This window comes from Macrobrachium nipponense, chromosome 15, assembly GCF_015104395.2.
Source record: "Macrobrachium nipponense isolate FS-2020 chromosome 15, ASM1510439v2, whole genome shotgun sequence".
NCBI classification, from domain to species: Eukaryota; Metazoa; Arthropoda; class Malacostraca; order Decapoda; family Palaemonidae; genus Macrobrachium; species Macrobrachium nipponense.
The window spans coordinates 1877386-1896701 of record NC_087208.1 but is presented as its reverse complement, the minus strand read 5'-3'; the positions used below and the strand labels follow the sequence as shown (position 1 = coordinate 1896701).

At 37.3% G+C, this 19316-nt stretch overlaps 1 protein-coding gene across 9 annotated transcripts in view; it reads left to right on the top strand.

Annotated features, from left to right (window-relative positions):
* The window catches only part of LOC135226962 (chondroitin sulfate glucuronyltransferase-like), a 148680-nt gene that overhangs the window by 62265 nt on the left and 67099 nt on the right, over window positions 1-19316 (top strand). For all 9 annotated transcript variants that reach the window (XM_064266658.1, XM_064266650.1, XM_064266654.1 and 6 more), the window contains one exon: window positions 4472-4608. In XM_064266658.1, the coding sequence (XP_064122728.1) occupies window positions 4472-4608 (137 nt within the window). The remainder of the gene's footprint in view (window positions 1-4471; window positions 4609-19316) is intronic.

Sequence of the window (19316 nt, the reverse complement as noted above, 5' to 3'; positions counted from 1 at the left end):
GCGGACAATCTCCGATTGCATTGGTCCCATCTACTTGCTTAAGACCAGTCATGATTTGCCATCTTGTCTCTTTCCCGTCATTGACTTTTCTGATGTTGCTTCTCATCTCCCTCTGATGTTTCGTCATCTGATGATGTTCAACTTCATACGCCTTTTTGTCATATGAAATAAAATTGTAGTACAATTTTGTTTAAATATGTTTTTCTGCTCTTACAGGCATTGTTTTCTCTCTCCCTGTAGGAGTAGTCTGCTGTGTGATCATAAAGGGGCCTGTGATGTCATGATTCTCCTTATGATGAATATAGTTTTGATTCACGCTGCGTTCAAGAGAACAGTGACCTGTCTTCCACTACCTTACGCGTTGGATTTTCTTGGTAAATTCTTTGCTTTTCTTCATGTTTACGTGCACTACTGGCAATGCCCTCCAGTTGCTGTAGGAGTGGGGTTTGTTCCAGTTGTGCTTCTTTTCAAGAGCCTACAGATCTTGGTACTTGGTGCTAGATTTCCTTGGATTTGGCGAGTTGGAGAGGTAACCCAAGTCTGATATTAGTTCAGGAATTTTCCCAAACTAGTATCTTCTCCTTTGTTTCTTCAGACACTTGAGTAGAGAGAGCAACCAACCTTTATCCTGTTTATGGATTGTTTGCTCATCTGAGTTCTTTGATTTCTTAGAAATCTAAGACTATTAAGGTGCTTCATATGCTTCCTACTCTCAGTTTTCTTCAGAACTCCGATTCATCATTTCTCTCCAGTTTGAAGAAACCTTGAAGTTTCTACAGATTCCCCTCAGCTTGTTTGAGAGTGGTGTAGGATGACAAGGCTCCCATTTAGAAGTCGAATGTGGTCCCCTCTCAGGTTGCTGTTCCAGGGCCTCTTAGATGTTTTCCTCTTCTAGAGATTCAAGCTTTCTTCCCTTTTTTTTTGTTCAGTTATCCCCATGGACTTGTTTCCAGTAACGGTCATGGACATGAGGCTGTCGTTGATCGTGTGTCTCATCATAGTAGTGCTTCTTCATCCTGTGACCAAGAAGTCTAGACATTGTCTTCTCATTCTCCAGGCGTTCACACATGGATTGTTCGACATCACATGACTGTGTACTACTTGATTTGTCGCACAACCCTGTATGTGTTTCTTCAAATTAAAGTGTACATGATTCATCACCTGACCATGTATGTGATGGCGATCCTAGTTTTCGTTGTTCATCTCCAGAGTCAGGGGTTGAGCCTCTTCTAGGCAAAGAGTGTGATCTTTTTCTCCTTAACGTACACATGTGCATTGTCCTACATCACATAACCATGTATGTGATTTGTTGCACAATCATGTAGGTACATGTTTCATTGCTTGACTGGGTACATGATTCATCGCACGTCCATGTTTGTGACTCACTGCATGACCATGTGTGTGATTCATCGCATGGCCACGTGCCTGATTCTTCCTAGTCAAAGGTGAATTTAAGATCTTATTCCATCATTCAGGAGCGTATTCCTTCTGGTAGAAGAGGTGATGACCTATCAATGGTAATTCAGCATGTCTGTGCAATGCCTTTTGACCACAGCAAAGACTGACGGGAGTTCCCTAGGTAGCTTCAGACGGATGTTCCATGTTTTCAACATACTATGAGATCGATCTCCAACTGTTATGTCCTCCAGAGCAAGTCATTGGATTCATTCAATCAAGCATGTACAGCCTTCATTGTGGGAATGTGAAGTCTTTTGTTCACCCAAGACTTCAACTCTTCCCAGGTAGGAAGAATTCTCGTTTCACTGTTTATTTATATTTAAATTGCTCTTACAAGAGTATTGACCCGGCTCTTATTCGTGCGATTCAGACCTATTCACAGATAGGTACTTGAGTTTAGACCAAGGCAGCTTCAAGGCAAAGGAAGGATGAAGAACTACTGCCCTTTCTAACTTATCCTGGCCTAGCCTAGCTGTTTGACCCTACCTTAACCCGCTTAGCCTAGCCTAGGTAGTTGAATTCTTAGCCTAATATAGCTAGTTCAAAACTATCTTAACCATCTTAGCCTACCCTAAGTAGTTGAGCTCTTAGCCTAGCAAGTGGTTGAGTTCTTAGCCTAGCATAGCCTAGCCTAGTTAGTTCAAACCTTCCTTTCCATCTTAGCTTAGCCTAAATGGTTGGGTCCTAGGCATAGCCTAGCTTGTTTAAACATATCTCCTCATCTTATCCTAGCCTAGTTGGTTTGAGCTTATATCTGTCAGATATACTCTTTCCCAGAGCATGTTCTTCTGCTTCATGAATTTTGCAAGACAATTTTCCCCATTCTTCAAGAGTTTAGGATTGGGTTAGGTTAGGTTCGATTCCTAGCTTAACCTACCTTTTATATCCAATGACCAGATCAGTAATGTCTCTCAGTACCCTAGCGTTCTTGTCTTTGCAGTAGTTAAGGTCCGTGTTGGCTCTGCGCTGCGTTGCTCAGGAATGTCGCCAGGGTGGTTCCTTGGTTAAAAGGGTGGGTGGGGGGGCTGGTCCTATCATCGTAGGACGCCTCCACTGATGGGTAGCATACTGATCGTATGTCATCATAAGGGATCACCTCATAGGACGTCCCTCTGTTGGAGACAAAGGTTGGGGTGCTCATCTCGAAGAGCTCCTAGCCACAGGAGCACGGACCATACCATACAGGACAACCAAATCCACATCAGCGTGTTGGAGTCGAGCACAATTTTCTGGAACTTTAGAAAGTCTGAGGAAGGGAGGTAGGGCACTCCACCATTCAACCTCCCAGAGAGTGCCCAGAAGGCAGAAGGGAGTCCTCTGCTCCACCAAACAATTCTGAGATCATGAATAGAAGACCCCTAACTTCCTGCAAAGAGAAGAGGTCTAACATGGGTCTTTCCCAAGGAAACGGAAGAAATAATAGGATAACCCAAGGGGATGTCCTATGACAAAGTTCAGTGCAGATACATTCTAAAAATCCAACTGTCAACTTTTGCAATGTCAAAGTAATTGCTCTGTAGACAGGGGAGGAGTCCTTAAGCTGCCAAAGAAACTTTTCCTTCCTTGCCCTCTAAGGAGTTTTTAGCACGGTATCAAATTCTCTCTCTCTCTCTCTCTCTCTCTGCATTGTGCATGATTAATTTATTACAAGTTACATGATATCGGAATAAAATGTTAAAAAAAAACATAAACAGTAAATAAAGTAAAAGCTCTACAGAAGTTAAATTCCTGCTTACTCCTTTCCACCCATCCTTCACAGCATTCTCACTTCCTCTCCACTTGTGAAACACCTTCCCACCCAGCCACCTACCTCCTCCATAACACTTTCTCTGCATGTTTATTCCTCTGAGCCTGTTACTAATACTTCCCTCCCCCCTCTTCAACAGTGGAAAGTTTCCCCATCATCCCCAAACCCTTTCTCAGCCTGTTTATGAGTGTAAGCACTTTTTAAATTTTTATGAAATTCATGTATATTTGCCATGCATCTTTGATCCTGGGGGGCACTGGTTACATGCAGATACTACTGAGTTTGGGATAATGTGAATGTGAATAATCGAGGAGTTGCTGTACAGTATTTATGATTAATTTTATTTTACATTTTTTTTAGGGAAATCACTCATATCAATAGAATCTCAAGGAATGAACTTTGCATGATGTTATTTAACATCAACAGAATCTTTATATGTAAAGGCAGTCCCAGGCTTACAACGGGGGTTCTGCTCTTGAGACAAATCATAAGCCGAAAATCATTGTACTGTAAGCCGGAAAATTGTCAAAAATCCTAAGAAAACCTTACTTTTAATGCTTTGGCTGTAACAAAACCTATGTAAACTGCATTTATATTGCATTTTTTATTAAAAAACCTTCAAATATTGATTATTATGCATTTTTGGAATTATATTTATTCGGTTAGATCGGCGACGTAAGCACTGTAAGCCTGGAAATATTTTCTGATGAATATAATTGAAAAGCATTATAACCTCGGAACATCATAAGCTGAACCCATCGTAAGCCAGGGACTGCCTGTATTATGTTGATAAAGCACAGTGATTCTGAACAGCAGTTGGGCTGCTAGTTTGTGGGAATTCAGTCACAAATATTTGCATGTCTCCACCAGTGTTGTATTGATGTGTATCTGAGTATTTTAGTGTAAAATGGTTGATTTTGGTAAAATTCTCCCATTTTTATGTGGTTGTCACTCATGTATCAGTACAGTAGAAGCAGTCCCCGGTTATCGGTGACATAGGTTATCAGTGACCCATTTTTATGGTGCTTGTCTAGCAGCGACGATAACTGAATTTTTGCCACTGATATGCGCTGATTCCCGCTTATTGGCGCCGATTATCGGTTATCGCCATTTGTATTATCGCTGATTTTTGGTTGTCAGCGATTTTCACTTATCGTCACGCTGTTGGGAACAGAACCCCCACTGATAACCAGGTACTACTTGTAATTGATTTTGCATATATAATTTTTTTTATATATTTGCTTCATTTCTTTGTTCTTCTTGCAGGAGGAACTGAAACGAGTCGATTCCAGTATTTCAAAAGCAAGAAATGAAATTTCAAGAGTAAGGCCATATTCACCAAGAAAGAAAGCTGAAGAAACTTGGCCAGTTGGATCAGCACCAGCTCACAGGCCTGCAACGAGGTTAGGGATTACAATAATTTTTGTATGTAGTATTTGGAATGAATTTTGACACTACAGCTGGGTTGATAAAGACAAAGAAATGATATACCTAGTAGTACATAATTAAAAGCAATTATCCTTAAAAAAAAAAAACAGCAAATATTTCAGAAATGTTTTGAATATAAATGTGTTCATACAGATTTTGAACTATTTAACTGTTTTCATATGTCTACATACCTGGTTAAAGGAGGAGAAAGTTGAATGCTGAATTTGTACAACCTATTAAAGAATTCTCCACTTCCATTGCCAAATGCTCCCTGTCCTTGATACAGTTTTACAGAAATTGGGAGTTTATCAGGTGCTTTTCCTTGCATTGATATCTTATTAGGTTAATTTGTATCATAGCAGAAACAAGATTGGTGAATGCCTTTTAATATAATAATGTGCTTTCTTTGTATTTATTTTATGATATATGAGTTTTCCTTAGTGTAGCTTGAAAGAAGCACTGACTCCAGTTCTTGCTATGGTTCAGTGTCATAGCTAAAGCATGTAACAATTTATATGGAGGCTTGCTGAGGAGATGTCTACCCAGTGATGTTGGGGACTAGTGAAGAAGGGGATGGCTTCAGTATTAGCAGAAAGGGATAGGGCATCTCTGGAATCAGAAATGTCATTCTTTCCATATATAGCTCACATAATTCCTTCCAATGTACATGATGTGACATTGTTCTCTTGCCTAGTAAATCTGATTGCTCTTAAACACTTGTCGGTAGGAATGAAGACAAATTGTGTTACAACAGGTTATGAAAGTTGTCATGGACTGATGTTTGATAAACCAGCTGAAGAAGAGCCTTTATTAGTCTCAGAAGTCTGGATAAACTAATCCTTTATAATAATGATGTCAATGATGATGTTCCATGCTATGTCTCATTCTCTAGCGTTTATTGCCTTGCCATCTTCATCCATAGATTTGCTGTGTTTTACCATCTCGGTTTGTCCTTTAGTCTTTGGGTCTTCAACCCTGATCTGGTTTATATTTTAGTTTTTATCGCTTGCATAGTTCAGTGTTCTGCTCTCACTGAAGATGAATCTGTTGACTGGCACTCTTTTGTATGCATTTACCTCAGATCCTATTAAAACAAGTAAGAAGTTAACACTGCTTATGTTAAGGCATGTTACCAGGAAAAATCAGTGCCTTCTGGAAAAGGGAGTAATAGATGAAAGCGAAAGCTAGTAAAGTATTTTAAGTTCAATAGCACTGCACCTAACAGGCACAACTTAGTGTGCACGTAACTGTATTGTGGAGTGAGTGCTTAACGAACAACCTACTGAGGTGATGTACCGGCATGTTGCTGGCTTAATCTAGAAAAACGAGGAAATTGTGAAAGTAACACCTAAAGCTGGTTCTCAGAATGCCACTGCGCCAGTTTCCAGTTTTATGAAGCTTCTTAGAACTGTGTTAGGGCTTTGATTACTCTATCAATTTTCCACCATCCTTTGTTCAATATGAAAGTTTCAAGTTCTTGCACCAAAGAAACAAGACTTTTCTCATTGGCAAACTACTTTGACATAACTGTGAGGCAGAAGTCCTTTTGAGTTCAATATTTCATTTATAGCATGACCGTTTGATTACTTAGAGAATATGCATATAAATGTATATGTGTATATACAAATACCATCCAACTTAACCTGCTCAACATATGACCACTCGCACATACAACTGTACTTCTAGCAGTAGGCTATTTTCTCATAGATGAGTGGGTTGTGTACTCACCTATCAGTCTGGTACCCTGAGTTTGCTCCCTGCTACTGTCAATGCGGAACCAGAGGAATTTATTTCTGGTTATTAGAGATTCATTTCTTGATATACATGTGAAGGCCGGATCCTGACGGAACGCCTACAAACTTTTGGCAATAAATGGTGTGGACATTTCCACTTTCGTCTAATTTAACTACTAAGGTGAGTCTGAGAAGGGATCGTTGGTTAGGAACGGTTTGCATTTGAAGCTAATAGTGGGAGTTGTGGTGGTTGAGTCACCACCTGATATGGTTTGGAACTGAGAGTAAGTAATGGGATTTTCCCATTGCTATCTTGAAGGCGGAACCATCTCCAGGGACTGGCCCATCGGAATCCAGGGGGAGCTGGTTTTCTGGGGGTGGGACTCCTGGCTTTTGTCCGGAAGCCCACCAATATGTTTGTGGTGGGGAGTTGATTCCCATTAGTGGAATCAGAGCTCCCAGCAGGCGGATTGGCTTATACCTGGGCCACCACAAACGTATTGGTGCTATCCTGTATGGGTAGGGTATGGGGTGGACCATTGGGAGTCAACTCTCACTAGTGCCATTGGTGGAGAATGTGAATACCTGAGTGACTCACGATACTTTCTTGATATAACCAAGTAGTAAGAGTTTTATTTTTTTTTTTAGTAAACCAAATATGGATCCGGACTATGAACCCACATCCCCTGGGAAAATGGACTCACTGGCACCGTTGACGACTTCTGGCTCAAACAAAGACCATTCTTTGAACCCCCCAGATGCCAATAATAGTAGAGTGACGCATTTGAAAGTTATGCATATGAAAAATATTCCACTTCAGTGTAACTATGAGGATATCTCAACATCTTTGAACATGTTTGGCAATATAGCAGAGATTTGTATGAACTTTCTTGACACAGAAGGAAAATGGGAAGCTTGGGTAACATTTGATAAACATGAAGATGCTTTTAAAGCAACCTGTAGTATTGATACCTTGAATGTATGTAACTCATTAGTTAAAGGAGCCTTGACGGATAAAGCCCCAAGAAACTTAGACATTTATAAACCTGCAGAATGGAATCCAATCAACTCCAATAGTAGCAACGTTGACAAAATAAGAGTCCCCCAACCTCCTAAATGGCTGGTAGTTAAAGCCAAGGAGGAGAACTTCAACTATTACAAGTTTAGTAGGTACCTTCAGCAAAAAATAGGTGGCATAATGAGTGGTGACATTACTAGATTTGGTAAGAGCTCTGTACTTATTCATGCAAAATCTAAAACTCAGTCACAGATGCTAACAATGATGAAAGTTGATAACAACGATATAATAGAGAAAATTAGTCCTCACCTAAATTTTAGCTATGGAAGAGGTGTTGTTTTTGATAGAGACTTGTACGAGTTTACTGAAGAAGAAATTTTAGATATGTGCCCACCAACTGTATGGAAAGTGAAAAAGGTCCCAAATGGCAACGTGATGATTTTTACTTTTGAAGACAGTAATGTACCATCTCATATAGTAATAGAAAATGAAAGAGTGCGAGTTAGACCTTTTCAACCAAAAGCATTACAATGTTTTAATTGTTTTAAATTTGGTCATCCATCTAAAGTTTGTAAAAATAATAAGATGTGTAATAATTGCTCTGCCCTAGAACATGGCCCATGCTCAGATATACCTAAATGCATTAATTGTCAGCTAGAGCACAAATCAGTTGATAAAATATGTGAAGAATTTAAAGTTGAAACAGCAGCAGTTAATAAAGCATATACAGAGCACATCAGTATTGGACATGCAAGACGACTCTTGGGAAGAGCCAAGAGTTATTCTAAAGCCCTTACTACCACAAGGGCTCCACTTCAAACCATTACTCCTTCCTCATCCTCAATGAAGGATGCCTCAGCCCCTGTGGTTCAACATTCCACCACTAGGGCTCCACTCCAATCTGCTGATCCTTCCTCATCCTCAATAAAGGATGCTTCTACTCCTGTGGCCCGACATACTGGGCCAAGTGCTCAGCCTAGTAAGGTTAGAGCACAATCGGCAAAGACGGATAAAATAAATATTTCATATAACAAACTGGATATCTCCCTCAAACCTCCCTCTACTCCACCTTCTGCATTATCTCAGGCAGAATCTCTGCCTGATTTAATGGAATTAGAGGGAAAAAAACAAATGAAGAGGGTAAGAACACCCTCATCCTCTCCTCCATTAACTCCAACAAAAGATAAAACCAAAATCAATGAGCAAACTGGCGAAGAAAAACAATCGTCATCAAAAATTTACAAGCAAAGCAGTGGAATTGTCAGGGTCTTCGTGCAAAATATGAGGAACTTAAAGTGTTACTCTATAAATACTCCCCTATTGCTGTATGTTTACAAGAAACAATGCTTGATGTCCACACACCTAGCCCTAGAGAGTATATATCATATAGAACACAATATAATTTGGAAGTGGGAAGACATGGAGGTTGCCTTATTTATGTTCGCAGGGACCTTCCTCATTTTCCAATCCCACTAAATACTCCTTTACAGGCTGTTGCGGTTCAAATTCACCTAAGACGAAAATACACACTCTGTTCCCTTTATCTTCCACCAAACAATCCCATCACTCGAGAAGAACTAATTGATTTACTTCATCAGCTTCCACGACCATTTCTTCTCATGGGAGACTTAAATGGCAGACATCCTTTATGGGGAGATGTGACATCAAATCAAAAAGGGAATATTATAGCTTCCATAATAGAAAATGAAGATTTAGGACTTTTAAATACCGGAGAACCTACTCATTACCATATCCAGACAGGTACAGTCTCATGCTTAGACCTTACAATATCTAGTTCCAATTGCACAATGGATTTCAGATGGAAGACGAATGATGACTGGCATAGCAGTGACCATGCTCCCATAATAATAAATTCTAATGATGACCCACCAGTTCAAAGATCTCCACGGTGGAATGTTGAAAAAGCAGATTGGAACAAATTTCAAGAACTAAGCGAAATAGAAAGTGACGCAAATGACTTCCCAACGGCAGATGATGCAATCGATTTATTAAATGGGACATTCCATACAGCAGGTATACATTCTATACCAAAAACTACAGGTCTTTTCAGGCGACGCCCAGTCCCGTGGTGGTGTGAAGAGCTCACACTGTTACACCGAGTCACAAGAACATCACTTACACGTTATCGTAGACACCGAACTATAGCAAACATGATAATATACAAACAGAATAGAGCGCGTTTTCGAAAGGCAATGAAAACTGCTAGAAGGCAGTCATGGGCGTCATTTGTATCGTCCATTAACCACCGAACACCTATCTGCAGTATATGGAAGAAAATAAAAAAGATTGCTGAAATTTACTCCCAGTCCTCCCCCAGTACTTAAAGTTAATGACAACCTCATCGCCGACGCAAAAGATGTAAGTGATAAACTCGCCGATCATTTTGCCCAAGTTTCAAAAAAATCTGACAGTTCCCCTGGATATCAATATAGAAGAAGAGAAGAACAACTGCGATTAGACTTTTCCACAGATAAGATAGAGCCATATAATTTACCCTTTACAGAAAGGGAATTTGATGCTGCCCTGGCCAGCAGCACTAACACTGCCCCTGGTCCGGATGAAATTCCCTATCAAATGTTTAGGCATATTTCAAAAAATACAAAACTATTTATAATAAGTATAATTAACAGATTATGGCGTGAAAGTAGCTACCCAGTCATATGGGAATTGGCTTTTGTATTACCTTTTGTTAAACCAGGTAAAGACCCTTTTTCAGTGGCTAGTTATCGACCAATAGCACTAACTTGCTGTTTATGCAAGTTGATGGAAAAAATGGTGAATACAAGATTTGTCTGGTATTTAGAGCGTAATGGTATTTTTTCACCCTCACAATGTGGATTTAGAAAGATGCACTCGGCAGTAGATGTCCTACTGCAGCTGGAAACCTCCATATGTAAAGCATTTGCCTCCAAGCAGCACCATATAACTATTTTTTTGATATTGAGAAAGCTTATGATACTGCTTGGAGGCATGGCATTCTTAAGACAATTCATACCTATTTATTAAAGCATTCTTGAAATGTAGATATTTTCAAGTTAAAGTGGGCAACACATTATCAGATGAGATAAGCCAAGCCCAAGAGGGTGTCCTACAAGGAAGTGTGCTTAGTGTCACACTTTTTGCGTTAGCAATAAATGGTGTCGCGTCTGTTATACCCAAGGATGTATTGAGTACCCTATTCGTAGATGATCTTTCAATATCTGTTGCTGCATCACGAATGTCAGTTGCAGAAAGGAAATTACAATTGACAATAAATAAGATAGTAAATTGGGCTGAACAACAGGGATTTAAAATATCAGCCAGTAAGACTACTGTTATGCATTTTTGCCACCTTCGGAGAGTACACCCCGACCCAGACCTTTATCTGTACAACCATAGAATACCCTGTGTTGAAGAGGTACGCTTCTTAGGCCTCATATTCGACAAAAAACTCAATTGGCTTCCCCATCTGAAACATATTAAAACCAAGTGCCTTGAAGCATTAAGTATTTTGAAAGTATTATCTAATACCAACTGGGGTGCAGACAGGCAGACAGTTATAAAGCTACACAAATCACTTATTATTTCAAAATTACTTTATGGATGTGAAATATATTCTTCTGCTTCATCTAATCGTCTTGCTATCTTAGATTCAGTACATCATACCGGTATACGCTTGGCAACAGGTGCCTTTCGATCTTCTCCCATCTTAAGTTATTAATTGATGCGGGAGAAATCCCACTAGAGTTATATCGCCAATCATCAATTATCAGATATTGGTTTAGGGTTCAGAGAATCCCCAACTCTAAAGCCTTTGAAGCAGCAAATAGAAATTCTTTTAACAACTTTTATGAAAATCATCCAAGGTTTCCTAAGCCTTTTAGTTTTAGAGTGAAAAAGATCTTGGAGAAAATGAATATGTCAAGAAATCCTGTATGTCCAGTTAATTTACCAATTACCCCAGCATGGAAATTACCTGTAATTAAATTTTGTAAATATTTTAAAGGTATTAAAAGAGAAAAATCAGATACAGAAATCAGAGTATTATTTTTAGAACATGCTGCAGAGCACTCAGGCTCTACATCTGTTTTTACTGATGGCTCCAAAACTGATGATGGAGTCGGATATGGAGTTTTTAGTGATGATTTTAGTCGCAGAGGAGCACTACCCATCGTAGCATCGAACTTCACAGCGGAACTGTATGGAATTTTAACAGCATTGGAACATATTGCAACCCTCCAGAATTCCACTAATATCACCATCTTTTGTGATTCCAAAAGTGCATTACAGGCACTTGAAATTTTTAATACTGATCATCCAATTACATTGAAAATTCACAGTGGGCATTTACAGTTACAGGCACAAGATTGAAATTTTATACTGATCCTTCAATTACATTGAAAATCTCACAGTGGGTATTTCTACATCAGCGTAGAGGGATTACTATATCTTTTTGCTGGGTCCCAGCACATGTAAATATATATGGAAATGAAAAAGCAGACCAACTAGCTAAATCAGCAGCAACCAATATGATACCAAGACCAATTGCTGTACCATATAGAGACTTTTTTCCTAGTATATCAAAGTTCATTGCAAGATTATGGGAACAGCAATGGAACGAAGCAGGACCAAATAAAATGAAAGAGTTTGCCACACGTACACACCCTTGGAAATATGAATCTATGCCTAGGAAATGGGAAGTAACGATATGCCGCCTCCGTATAGGACATACAAGATTGACACATGGGTATCTCATGAGTGGTGAATACCAACCTTACTGTGATGACTGTCTCGTCCCAATGACTATTAAGCATTTGCTAGTTGAATGTCCTAGTCATCGGGAACTGAGAGAGCAGCACTTTAAAGACAAAAGAGATAGAGATGGTAGTTACAGTTTGACAAAGATATTGGGTGAAGAAGCTCAGCATGATTATGAGTGTGTTGTTGAATTTTTAAAAGAAGTTGGAGTTTTTAACGAAATTTAGGTATTTCGCTTTCATGTATGTGTGTAGTTTTTAGCTTTGGGTTTTTAGAATGAATGTATGGAAACGTGAATAAATGTATTTATTGCCTGTTTGTGTTCTAGTATGAAAGCCTTTGCCTCTGTGCAATTTTTTATTTAATCTTAATTCATTATTTATTATCCTATAAGACCTGTTTGGTCCAAGCTCGTGGCTTTTGGCCTTGACCTTGCATTTTATCTAATCCTTTAGGCCAGCCACATGGGAGCTGAAGGTCAGCTCAATGGCCTGGTTAAACTATTTTATAATAATAATAATAATTTAGCTTTGGTGGTGTTTAATGTGTAAGTAGCATCTTTGCGCTAGCTATAGTACAATAACTGATGCGGAACTTTTAAGAGTTTTTATGATGTGTGTGTGGATTTTTCCCAAATTGGTTGTCCAAATGGCTTCATTCGGCGTCAATGATCCTGGTAGTCACGACGCCAGATAATTATTAATTATTCATTCATTCATTGTTGATATACATATGTATATGTAGATATATAGTATAATAAATGATGATGATGATAATATAAATGTTAGTCCTGATGAGGTTTCAGAGTATTAAGCTCACCTTGATGACTTCTTTCTGAAGCTAAGGGAAGAATATTTTATTCATTTTGATGACTTAGTTTTAAAGTACAGAAAGTCTACGGTTATCGGCGGGAGTTCCGTTCCGACGGCTTGATGATAAGCGAAAATCACCAATAACCAAAAATTGATGATTTTGGTGCTGATAACCAGTTAATAGTACCTCAGTTAGGCATATATCAGTGCCAATATGCTATTATCAGTGCTGATAACCGGAAATCTGTGAATTTCAGTGCCGAAAACAGCCAATTTTTGGTGATTTTTGGCACTAGACAAGCCCCATGAAACCAGATCACTGATAACCGAGGCCACCGATAACCGGGGACTGCCAGTAACAGGAAGAGTTGTGAGCATATTTATCTCGTAAAGTAGTCCAGCTTAACCACTAGTAGCGGTTTTTTTATGTTCTATCATTGTCTCAACCTTTAAGTGTTTATGGTCATTGTCCATGCTGTCTTGAATCAAGAGAATAGGATATTCTTTGCACTATTTTTAAAGTCTTCCTCCAAGGGATTTGCCCCTACAAAACTTTTCCACATGAAAGCTCTGTGCGGAATATCCCAAACCACACTCGCTTTCTGTTTCAGTAGTCATCAGAGTTCACATTCTAATTAATTATTTGGATACTTACTTATCCAAATAATTTTATTGTAAGCATTTACATTTAGTATGTATTTATATTGATCTTTAGTAATTTTTTTCTTTTTGCTGTTGCCGTAGGATACTTATCTGTACCATAAACCCCCTGGATTCGGCGGGGATGTGTACCAAATGCCCCCCTGTAAATAGCTAAAATCCATGAATACTTAAAACCCATCTAAGAAAGCTTAGAACTGCCTATTTTGGTAGTTCAGACACAAAAAATCCTCTGAAATGCTTATACCTTAGTATTTTAATAGTTTTCTCTCAAAAAACGTGCATTTAGTCATGAAAATGTGAAAATATAGTACATAATTAGTGAATATTTCCCAGTAAAAAATTATGTGAATAGGCGAATTTCCCTTTGCTGGAGTGTTCATTGTATTAGGAAAAACACCCCCTGCCCCAAAGACCTAAAATTTTTTTAAAGATATTCCCTTTTTTTTTTATTGAATTAGCCTGGCATATACAGTAGCTCACCGAGATAACAGATTAAAGCATCTGAGCTGACCCCACTATAAAAGAAATTCCCAGATGTATTTTTTATATATATCTGTGGATTCATGTTTTTGCTATAAAGTTTAGGTACGTTTATTCATACTCTGTACCCCTTAAACTACTGTAAAATGATTACAACTGCCTGTTTTAACAGTTCACTGCCTAATCTGATAGTTCTATAAAAAATATACAATAAATTATCATCCTAAAACAATTAGAAATAATTTCAAATGGAAATTACACCCCAAACCATCTCAAAGCCCAAAGTCATCTTTTAGCAACTTGCAATAAGACTTACATGTATAAACAAACAGTATCCGTAAAGTAGGATATAGCTTTATTGTTTATACATGTAATATAAAATATAAACTGCAGGACAGTAAAAGCTTTAGCATAATTTTTGAAGTTGAAAGCAATGTAAATTAATATAGAAACAGTAACAATCAGTATTACTTATCTGTACAGTAAACGTGGGAAATATTTGAGTAAAATAAAAAAAATTTCCATTAATAACTTAATATTTTATCATGTAGCTTGTGTATTAACCTTTTTTTCCTCCATTTCCTTATCCCATCTTCTAGTTAAATAAGTTAAAAATGTAAAGGAGAATGATACACATATGGTTAGTAGCATTACAACCGAAGGAGAACCAAATGAGAAACAGCTGTTTTGCTAAGAACAACTGAATCGTATACCAACCATCGTATGATAGTAAACAGTTACCGTAATTATTTTACAAATGATGTTAAATAGGATAGGACTGATATATTTTCACACTGCATATACCCAATTTGCTATTGAGAAAAGATCAGCAAGAAAATATACTATGCTGTACAACTAGATTTAAGCTGCTAGTTGTAGCTAAAGTTGAGAAAATAATGTTCAAGCTTTATAATAACTATAAATTATCTAGCATTGGCAACATGGATTAAACTCCCGTAAATTTGGATATGCCAACAAACTCGACCGTAAATAAAATTGGAGAGAAAAGTATTTTAATCAAAACTACTCGGTATGAAAGAACACAATTTACTTTTGTTTTCACGCTGATAAAAGATAAGTACGCAAAGTTCATATGATGAAATCGAGAAAATATCAAAATGAATCTTGATTTTTTTGACAAAAAAAAAAAAAAAAAAAAAAAAAAAAAAAAAAAAAAAAAAAAAAAAAAAAAAACCAGTGCCATCTACAAAAAAAAAAAATAACAGTTTAGTTCATGAGACCAATTTAAGTCATATTTTGATTTAAAAACACTGTATAACAAAATAGACCTTGTGTTATATAAATAGAGTAGTATCTAGAGATTCATTTATGCTACTTAGAAACAAGAAGATTACTCTGAATTGAGTTAAATACAGTGAAATGAACTTAACACGTAATTGCCCTCAGCTGATTTCCAAACCAAAACATTGATCACTATGCCTGAATTTTATAATACAATAATGATATGAGAATATATACAATATTACTATTGAATACAATGAAGTAAGACATAAGTTTTTAAAAGAGCCATGGAAAAGATGCATATTCGTTATGTTTGTTTTTTATATTACAATACTAATAGTAGTGAATATTACATATTCAGCTCTAGATCTGGAGGCAAAAACTTTCAAATTGAAATTTCCATTTTGCACTGATATATCCAGAAGTATGATATACCATGGTCCGTTATCTCGGTGGGCTACAGTAATTAAATCATATGGTCTGTTTTTGCTTTGTAACCTGTGCAATAGAATGGTAATAGGTGGGTGTGTTTTTTTTTTTTTTTTACTATAATCTGAAAATTGAGATTCCTTGTAGGGAGGATGATGTAGTAGAAACTTTTTCAGTTTCTATTCTTGGAGATATTATAGGTGCAAGGAACTTTTGGTCACTGGCAACTTTAGGATATTTTTTTTTCATTATCATTTCAGCTTTATATTTGTTGAATAATATGTAGGTACAGGCAGTCCCTGGTTATTGGTGGACTGTTAATGGCGATCCGGTTTTATGGCACTTGATTAGCACCATAAAATTGACGCTATAAATATCTAACAGAGGTGCCATTAGTTGGTTATTGGTGCCATAAGCACCATAAATTGCCGAGCTTGAGTTGATAGAGGTTTTCGCTCATCAGCACCCCGCCAAGGACGGAATCCCGCCAAGAACGGGACCTCGCCAAGAACGGAACCCCAAGAATGGAACCCCTGCCGATAACCAGGGACTGCCTGTACCAGTAACCTTGATTATCAAGAGAATACTTGGTGATATTCTTGTTTTTATTTTAAAATCTTTAGTGTTTGGATATCCTTTTAGGTTGGTGTTATCTAAGGTTGTGGGTGATTTATGTATTTTAACAAGCTAACAGTGTTGAGTTACTAGGGTAATTAGTGTTCATCATTGCTGATGGTTAGGTATTCCCTGTTTGGTTGTCTTGGTAATGATAAGTTCTGGAAGATTTTAGGTTAATTTTTTTGTGCACTTTTAGAAGTGAAGTCTTAACTTTACTTCTTGCTGTACTGTTTATGGGATTAGTGTTAATCTTTACATTTTTATGGTTTACTAATGAAAATGTTTACCAATATGTTATTATTTTGTATAGTTGGTGTTTCTTTGAGTACTTGCAGTAAGCTGTGTCCTATTTTACTCACTGTCTGTTTTTACTTCGGCACCAGTCTGTTTTCTCCTCCAAGGACGAGCACTTTGGTTCAGTTAGGGGAGTTGTATCGTGCAATGAACTAGTTGATGGTGATGGATAGTTTTCTACCCTGGGATGTGAGATGCTCCCTGCAACTCATGTAGTGTACTACTTTAGGCATTCTAAAGGACATTTGCAGTGTTTCTTTGGGATATAGCTTGACCTACTTAGTCTTTCTTTACTTACATTAATTAATTTTTCCTTCAATCTTGTTGTCCAACCCCTCTAACTATTACTTCTTAGTGCAACTCTGAGGGTTTTCCCCAGTTCCAGCCGTAGGTCCTAGTACTTTATCTCCTTTGTTTTCTGGATCTCTTTTTCTTGCCGTCCAATGTTGTCAACTAACCTCTTCTCACTGTCTCAAGCACTGAATAGCTGAAGTGCCTCATTGCGTGGCTTGATACCCTATAAATTTGATGAAGTAAAATTTGAACCTGGCAGTTGCTACCATTTTACTGGAGATAGTTTAGGCCGTCCAGACAAAGAATGGACCTTTGTTGATCTCCTTATGACAGATGCCTTTGGTTGAAGATTTCTGATCTGTTAAGAGTTAGTTGCTGAAGATCCAAGAGATGCCATACACTGGCAATGATTTAGAGGGCTGGACTCCTCTCAAACCTTTTATTATGATAATCATGTGTGACCAGAAATTAATTTAAAACAAAAAAGAGAAAGAATTCCAGAAGGGAAACTAGAAAAAATATTAATGGAAGAGAAAACTGTTTAACCCTCTTACGCCGAAGCGGTAAAAAAAAATTGTCTCCCGTGTGCCAGAGGTGTTTCAGAGTGAGCGCGGAAGTGGAAAAAATATTTTTTTCAAAAAATCACAGCGTGCTTAATTTTCAAGATTAAGAGTTCATTTTTGGCTCCTTTTTTTGTCATTGGCTGAAGTTTAGTATGCAACCATCAGAAATGAAAAAAAATTATCATTATCATATATAAATAATGCGATATATGATAGCGCAAAAACGAAATTTCATATATAATTGTATTCAAATCGTGCTGTGCGCTAAACGGTTAATGGTAACAAGTTATTTTTTTTTTGTTGTAATGTACACTAAATTGCGATCATTTTGGTATATAATACATTGTAAAACGATAAAAGCAACACAGAGAAAATATTATCACAAAATAATGCATGATTTTGTAACGCACGGACGTAAACAAATACTTTTTTCAAAAATTCACCATAAATCTAAATATTGTCCTAGAGACTTCCAATTTCTTTCAAAAGGAAGACAAATGATTGAATATTACTATACTGTAAGAGTATTAGCTTACAATTGCAGTTTTTGACCATATCTGACGAGTTAAAGTTGACCGAATGTCAAATTTTTATATATATATTTTTTATATGCAATTATTTCGGAAATAAGAAAAGCTACAACCTTCAAATATTTTTCGTTTTATTCTACATGAAATTGCGCACATTTTCATATATAAAACTCTATGAAATGCCTAATATGAAACGGAGCAAATATTCCGAGAATGGGACGTACGCATTTCGGAGATTTGTGGCGGATAATCCGCGTGCGGAGGGAAGGAAAGATTTTTTTTTAAATTCACCATAAATCTAAATATTTTGCTAGAGACTTTGAATTTGTTTCAAGATGAAGATAAATGACTGAATATTACTAGACTGTAAGAGTTTTAGCTTACAATTGCGTTTTTCGACCATTTCGGTAGAGTCAAAGTTGACCGAAGGTTGAAATTTTGGAAATTATCGTTATTTATATGAAAATATCTCAAAACTGATAAAAGCTACAATCATGAGTATTTTATTGTTGTATTCTACATAAAAATGCGCACATTTTCATATATAATACTTCATGTAACGGCTAATTTACAATGGTACAAAAATTATGTCAAAGTGACGAAATAATTTCCGAGATGTGTCACAGATACTTTTTAGTGCGGCAAGAAAGAAATTCGCGCTTGCGCGCCTGCGTAACGATTGTAAACAAAACAACACCTTGATCTGTGAACTCCCAGCATCCCCCAAGGCGCGTGATTCAAAAGTTTTAGGCTGGTAGGCCTATAAGTATTTTTCCGCGAATTTAAAAAAAAACTTTTGTAAGTCGACGTAAAATACGTCCAGTCGGCACACGGGAGACAAAAAATGTTGACGTAAAATACGTCCAGTCGGCGTAAGAGGGTTAATAACATTAACAAATATTGAAGGGAACAAAAATTGTCTAAAGTTTAGTAACCAAAAGATATGTTCCAACATAATGATGATGATAGAATAATTGCTGTAAACAGCAAATTTTCAGTAATTCAATGGTACGGCCAGGGTCAGAGTGCAATATGTGAATCCTTGAAAATATCAATCATTGAGAATTACTTTACTTTCATATCTTAACAGGAAACACAAATGGGTACCCTTTCTGGCATAGATTGTTAGTTTGGCACTTATCTGAGGCCACAGCTGAATAGCTGTATCATCTCAAGCCATGAAAAGTGGAGAATTGTCCATCGCCAGTCTTGTTACTGCACAACTCCATAACTGACTCTGATTCCTGAA